At 38.8% G+C, this 7,373-nt stretch overlaps 1 protein-coding gene across 2 annotated transcripts; it reads left to right on the top strand.

The window, feature by feature from the left end:
- The first annotated feature begins 229 nt into the window (after positions 1–229).
- LOC18446130 (Chaperone DnaJ-domain superfamily protein) lies at positions 230–7,112 on the top strand. 2 transcript variants are annotated; one of them, XR_016042784.1, is made up of 5 exons: positions 230–1,742; positions 3,567–3,628; positions 4,036–4,149; positions 4,286–4,435; positions 6,566–7,112. XR_016042784.1 is itself a non-coding variant. In XM_088849728.1 (4 exons), the coding sequence occupies exons 1-4, from the start codon at positions 366–368 to the stop codon at positions 6,704–6,706; spliced, it is 1,782 nt and encodes a 593-aa protein (XP_088705854.1). In that variant the 5' UTR covers positions 230–365; the 3' UTR covers positions 6,707–7,112. The 2 variants fall into 2 exon arrangements, 1 of the variants encoding a protein (XP_088705854.1); XM_088849728.1 differs by lacking the exon at positions 3,567–3,628.
- The last annotated feature ends 261 nt before the right edge of the window (positions 7,113–7,373 follow it).

Consider the following 7,373-nt stretch of genomic DNA (forward strand, 5'->3'; position numbering starts at 1 on the left):
GATAGATACAATGAGACAAACATGTCACAGACCCTAGTTTCTTCAGTTCATTGTTGGAGCTATGACCCTTTATTTCAAGTTTATTTTCATGTTTTGTCAGTTCTTATTTTGTTTCTATCACAGAAGTTCTCATGAAGTTGAATGTTGTTTTTTTTCCTCTTGCAGGGGAAGTATTGAATTATTCCATCTATACAACTGTGTTCAATATTTGAGAACAGAGAGGTCCACATAATTGCTTGAGCACGTAATGCAGGTGCACTATTTCAAAATCAGCTACTGAGATGGCAGAATTTTGATGGAAATGATGAAGGCCTGATGCAAGTTGACACCCCAAAAATATCTGCTTTATAGTTGTGGAGGTTAAGATGCCAAGGTACCGTTCCCATAGTTTGTCTATGGGGAGAAAGCGTCATCTAGGGAAATGTAATTCTAGGGTTAATGTGAATGTAGTCGACGTTCCAGAAACATCAAGCCAAAATTTGAAAGGCTGCAAAACTTCAAAGAACAGGAAGAAACCTTCACAGAGAGCTACCTTTATAATTATAGACAATGGCCTGGATGACGATGAGCATCAAAATGGTGAAGAACGTGATGATGCTCATCAAAGTGACACAATCTCCAGCGAAGTACTTACATCGGTTCCTGATGAACCCCAAATTGTTGAAGATTCAGATGATGAATGTCAGATGTTTTTTCGAGGAAAAGCCCCATGTTTTTCACCAAAGCGCACGGAACATCAGTTTCGGACCTCTAGAAATCGTTTTGGTCTTAATGATGGCTACTTTGGGAATTTGACCTCTAGAAATCGGTTTGGTCTTAATACTGGCTTTGCATCTAATATATCAGAAGATGATAATTCAGATTGTGAAATTTTGGAAGACTCTTCTGGCGATGTTCGTGCTCAGTGGGAGAAAGCTGCATTAAGAAGGAAAATGATGAAGGGATCTTGGAACATGCAATTTGAGGTTGAGGATCAGGCAAGCACCTCAGGATCCAATAATGAATCTAGAAGTCATTCACAAAATAGCTCATTTGTTCAAAAGGATGTCAATGTAGATCGCGATTTGGAGTCTGATGAGCCAGTGCTTTCTAGTGCAAGTGACATTGTGATGGAGGATATCTGTGATATTGTGATGGAGGAGGATATCTCCAACTTTAAGACTAGTCCGGATGATATTAGAGAAGAGTTTATTCCAAATCCTGATCTTAATGACTCTGGATCAGAATTTGATCGTCAGTCACCAGATATGGGTGCCCCAACTCAGATGGGGGATTCATCAAATCTTGAAGAAATGGATTCTGAGAGCACGAAGGGATTAGATGGAACTGTAGTGGATGATGGAAATGAAGAAGATGGTCCCAAGGCTCAAGAAGGATGGGTGCCTGACGTAGATGCTTTATTCAATAACCAAGAGATTGGTGATGCTAAAGATGCTTTATTCAATAACCGAGAGAATGGTGATGATAATGATGTTCTATTCAAGAACCGAGAGCATGGTGATGTGAAATATTCTTTATTCAATAACAGAGAGAATGGCGATGTTAAAGATCCCTTATTTAATTGCCAAGAGAATGATGACACTAAAGTGGAAAACATTGCTGGGGATGCCAGAAACGATACTGGGACAACAGAGTTTGAGAATGATTTGGTTGGAGATAGAGAGAAGCTTAAGGACACTGCTGCCTTTAAGCTTGCTATAGAAGAAGAATGGGCGAACAGGCAGCGAGAAATACAAATACAGGTTTGTCGACATTCCTTTCTCTTTCTGCATACAATCCATCTCAATGTTGTTTTCTGTAATATTGTTTTCTATCATATGTGTCCCTCACATGATCGTAGACTGTATAGTGATGGCCAGGAAATAAGTTGAAACATTCCGATGATAATATGGCCCGCTTTTTCTTTACGTGCCTTATGTGTTGTGTTCTTTCTTGTCAGAGTCATAGTCACAATATTCAGCAAAAAACAAAAAACTTCTCCCAAATAGTTATCAGATGGAGTGTTGTTTTTAGTTAATTCTGATGCCTCATTATGAAGCATTACATGTCAGTTTTGAATGAAATAACATACCGATCTAAAGCAGTTTCATATAGTAGATGCTAGATACTTTGTACCAATGCATGTTTAGTTTTTTTTGTTTTGTGAAATGAATACATTTGTACTATAGTGCAATTTGGAACTAGCAAATTTTCGATTTAAAACTTTTAGCCTGCTGAAATTGGTTAATTCTTGATATTCATTTACTTATTTAATTATCCTGGATAATACTGCCTTTGTATTTTTAGGAGCAGAGTGCTTGGTAATTTTAACACTATCATGGCACAAGTTGCTTGAAATGAACATTTCCTTCTATTTTCTTGGTAACTAGTGCAATATCTAGTGCTCCAGGAATTCTGTGTCTAATTGGCTCTTCCCCCAATGCAAGTGGTTGTCATTGTTGGCCTCAGTTGATAGAACTCGTTGGAACTGCGAATGATTCAACTTTGTAACTTTGTCTTGAATAGTCCATTGATGTATTATTTCTTAATTTTTGGAGTTGTTTATATATAACTGTGGCTTATGAGAGGGTACATCTGCCAAGTTATGTGGATAATCGTTTCCTTCTTCTCTGCCTAATGCCTAAAGTGGGTAGATGCAATTATTATTCCGACCACAATGTCACTTACCTGTGGATTAGTGTGCTCCTTTTTGTATTTGAGCTTCATTTATTTCTTTGCACTAGTTTTGCAAGAACTTACGTAATTTATGTCCTGTTTGGAAGGGCCAAAATATGGTAATAGAGGGCTGGTTTTCCCTTTGCCCATTTAGGAATGAAAAATGATGTTGGTCGGCTCCTAAATTCATGGATGATGGGCTTCTTTTGAAGCCCTTCTTGTCAAAGAAATGCCTCCAAAATTTTCATATCACTAAGAAAAATCTTTTTTACCTTTAATAATGAATATTTAATATGTGCATGCCGTTAATAGGCTTTTTGGGAGGTCCAAAGAATATCTTAGATGGTGCATTTGACGTGGATTAATACAGAATGGATATAAAGTTGGTCATACATACATATATATATAGAAATAGATAGTATGATGGCAACAGTTTATGTCCATAAGAAGGGTTTGATGGTGGGAAGTTCCATTAGAACTTTTAGGTTGCAGGGGATGCATTCTTTTGATTGAAGTTATTGTAAAATCCAGCATGTGAGCCAATACCAAGGCCTGCTAAACACAGCATTATCCCTTTCTCTGGAAAACTTGTCTTCCTTCGCAATTGCTTCAATGCCCTCATTGTCTCTTTTGATCTCCCCCACCTCTTATTTAAGAAACTCCTCTTGGAAATTCTACACAAAGTATAGATGGGAAAAAAAGAACTATTAAACAGACTAGCCTACCAAGGTGTTTCCATCTCCCCCACCTCTTATTTAAGAAACTCCTCTTGGAAATTCTACACAAAGTATAGATGGGAAAAAAAAGAACTATTATACAGACTAGCCTACCAAGGTGTTTTCCATCTCCCCCATTCCATCTATATTACTGGCCAAAACTTCACTAATTTTATTTTTTATTTGGAAGGCAAGACCGAAGCTTCATCACCTATAGGTTGGACTTCTGTATGAGCCATAGGAACAAATGTTACAAGGTATATATGTTTGTAAGTTGAGGAGTTGACCTTTCTTTCTGGGATTTGTCATGAATATGGTATATAACATTCCTAGAGGGTTGCAAGTTTCATGACCTGTACATGGAAATCATATCTCTAGGAAAAGATGAAGTACCCTATAGTCCAATGGGCTTGGGAAAAAGCATCGTCCATTGGAGTCATGACCATCTGATGAAATATTGGATGGATTGAGAGCTTGTTGGACCCACTATTGGGGTCTTCCCCTAGTCCTGAACTTCCCACTTACCAACCATCCATCATTCGATTGTATGGTCATGATTACAATGGATAGTTATTTTTGGTTGCTCGTTCATGCAATGTTCTTGAGTGTGTACACCTTATTGTTTTTGAGTAAAATGTGATTATTCTTTTTTTCATATTTGAAGGCAGAGGAAGCTCAGCGATTGCGTAAGAGGAAAAAATTAGAAAGTTTGCGTTTGTTAGAAATGGAGAAAAGGCAGAAGCAACGCATAGAAGAAATGCGAGAAACACAAAAGAAGGTTTGGTTTATTCTGCCCATGGAATCATTCCTTCCCATTTCCTAATTCCTATTAGTTCCAACTCCTTTTGTTTTAAAACTATGTTTGGATTTTATTTTAATCGTGGATTTTTGGATCTTTTTGATTCCAAATTTAGGATGAAGAAACTATTAATTTGAAGGAGCAGCTACGTGTTGAAGTGAGGAGGGAACTTGACAAATTGGAGTTTCAATATAGAGATATGGCTTCACTACTCCGTGGCTTAGGGATCATGGTTGGAGGGGGTTTGCGCCCCATGTTACATGAGGTCAGTTGTAATTTGCAATTTCGCATCTTTGTTACTGAATTTCATGGAATTTTATAGTCACGGCAGTTATGTGGATTGAATGAATTTATCTGTTCTTTTATTACATGCACTGTGGAAAACATCGGCTGTCCGGGCCTGCCTAGGCAGCCAAGCTGCCCAGGCGGGTGGGTCTAGGCAGGCATGTCGAAGGTGCCCATCTAGGTGCCCAAGGAGTCCGCCTAGGCGGGCTCAAGGTGGGCGCCTATGTGGGTCTGGCTGCCTTCCTAGTGCCTGCCACCATCTTAAAAAAGCCACATTAAAAAATAAAAACCTAAGGCATATATAAGGGCTCTCTCTCTCTCTATATATATCTATCAGTGATTTAAAAAGCGGACCGTCCATCGCCTGGGTAGCCACTAAGACAGTCTAGAAGGCACGCAAAAAAAGGCGGAAATCCCTGGTGCCCATCTAGGTGCCTGGGAACCTGGCAGGGCTTGTGCCCCGCCTAGAGGTGGGAATGTCACTCGTTGAGGGCATTTTTTTTGTCATTCTTTTAATACTAGAGGGATAAAATTGTGGGTTTTAGGTTCATTTGAAACCTAAAACCCATTAGAGCCTATTTTAGAGGGAGAAAAACCCAAAAAAACTAGTTTTTTTGTGCTTTCCATAGGATCGAAGGGTTTCTCAAAGTTACGAGAAATTGATCGAAGCATCACCCATTGATATTAAATTTAATTTTTTTATGTTCTATAAATCTATTAGAGGGTTTTTTAGAAGATTTTGAGTCCTTAGAAATTGGGCTGTTCAGGTTCTGGGCGGCTGCCTAGGTGCTGGGCGGCCTGGACCCCCCTGGCTGCCTAGGTGCCGCCTAGCGCTTTTTGAAACACTGCTCTCTATCTCTCTCTCTTTGTTTCTCTCATGGGCCCATGTGCTATCTCTATATATAAGAATAAGAAGAAGAAGCAGAAAGCTCCCAAGTGTTTGATGCGAGGCCTCTGTCTCTCTCACACAAATACGCGCACAAAGACACAATGGACCCATGTGCTCTTGCTTTACATGTAAGAAGAAGAAAAGAAGATGATCTCTAAGTGTTCAATGCGAGGTCCCTCTCTCACAGTGTCTCTCTATCTCTCTTTCGCAACTTATTAGAAGAATAAAAATAACATACTCCAAGTGTCCAAGTCCTCCCTGTCACAAACACGGATCCATATGCTCAGTGTTCGAGACCTCTCTCTCACATGCATATACTCGCACACTGACACACATACACACATTATATACATATGGAGGTGCATACACACACAATATTTACATAGGCACGCACAAAACATGTGCCACCCCACCTCAACGCCCCCCCACCTTCTCAGGGGCCTGCCCAGCTATCTGGGTGCTTGTCTAGGCAGCCACCTCTGCCTTTTTCAACATTGCTTAAATGGCTAGAAAACCAATTTTTTAATCTTTGGCATTTACTTTGGGAGGTTAATCTAATCACTTGACGTAAAAAACATATGCTGCCCCACCTCAAACCCCCCCTCTCAGGAGCCTGCCAAAGGTATCTGGGTGCCCGCCATGGCAATCGCTGCCTTTTTGAACATTGATTAAATGGCTAGAAAACCAAATTTTTGATCTTTGGCATTTACTTTAGGAGGTTAATCTGATCACTTGATGTAGTAAATCTAGATGCCTTACGAAATTTTGCTACATCATTGCCAAGCCAATTTTTTGTTGTAATTGTTTAGATAGTAATTAGTGGGTTATTAACTTTGATGAAAAATATCATTGACCAATTGCTGGTTTCCTTCAACCCTGTCGAGGGAAAGTAAAACACTTTTCTGTCAGGAACAAGATCACTTTTGGGGACAAAGGAATGAAATTATTGTTGGCTGTTGTAACCCCTAAGTTGTATATTTGAAATGTTTATTGGATAAGGAGCTTAAATATCAGATTTGTTTTGGTAATGGTTTGTGTATGGTTTGTTAATTACTGAGTTTATCCCATGTAAGCTTCCCGGAATTCGTAGATGCTACTTTTTCCAAATTATTTTAATGCTGGGAATTACTATATTCTGTGTTAACTATGGTTATTGTTAGTATTAACATAATCATCAACAATGCTGCTATTACATTTAGAAGTCTTGGTGTTTATTATCAGGTTCAAGCAGCTTACAAACAAGCCTTGCTTCGGTTTCATCCTGATCGGGCATCAAAGAGAAACCCTCGTCAAATGGTTGAGGCTGAGGAGACATTTAAGCTCATCTCTCGATTGAAGGATAAGCTTCCCCCCTGCATGTGATTAACCATTTAACCCCAAACTCGAACCTCATTTTCCATATAGTGTATAAATATTTGCCTTAATTCTTTGCATCATCACCTTCATAAGCCATTGATGACGCATTAAGAGTGCCTGCAGTACCTAACATCTCTCTCTCTCTCTCTCTCTCTCTCTCTCTCAGGCATGCACACACACACACATAAGCACCCCCTTAGTTGGGTTTTTTGTTGTATATGAAGCTGGTTAGAATTTTGGTACTGCAACTTATGCACCATCTAACAATTCACGACTTTGCATCAAAATTTGTGGCCATTCTGATTTCTTTTATGTAAACAAGGAACACCCTTCATGTTAACTTTTATGGTTTTTCACGTACAGTAAGACTGTTGTATAACACTTTTAATTGAAGTGCAGTTAGGTTCTGTAATATAGCTTTGGCATATGATATTTTGCAGTAAAACACTTTTGTTTTTTTGTTTTTGCAATTTTTTTGGAGAGAATGTCTCTCTAGTCTAAGAATTTGAAGGATATGAGTATTTCAGCTAGTCCAAAATTGATTACAAAAATAATTATTTTGGAGTGTGAATTGTTGGTCCAGAGCCAATTAGTCTCACCATTCTATATGAAAATTGGAAACTGCCCTACTACCTATTATAATTGCCCATTAAAATGGTAGTATTGACACATC

The sequence above is a fragment of the Amborella trichopoda genome, chromosome 10 (genome assembly GCF_054954075.1).
Source record: "Amborella trichopoda isolate Santa Cruz 75 chromosome 10, AtrichopodaSantaCruz75HAP2 v2.0, whole genome shotgun sequence".
NCBI lineage: Eukaryota > Viridiplantae > Streptophyta > Magnoliopsida > Amborellales > Amborellaceae > Amborella > Amborella trichopoda.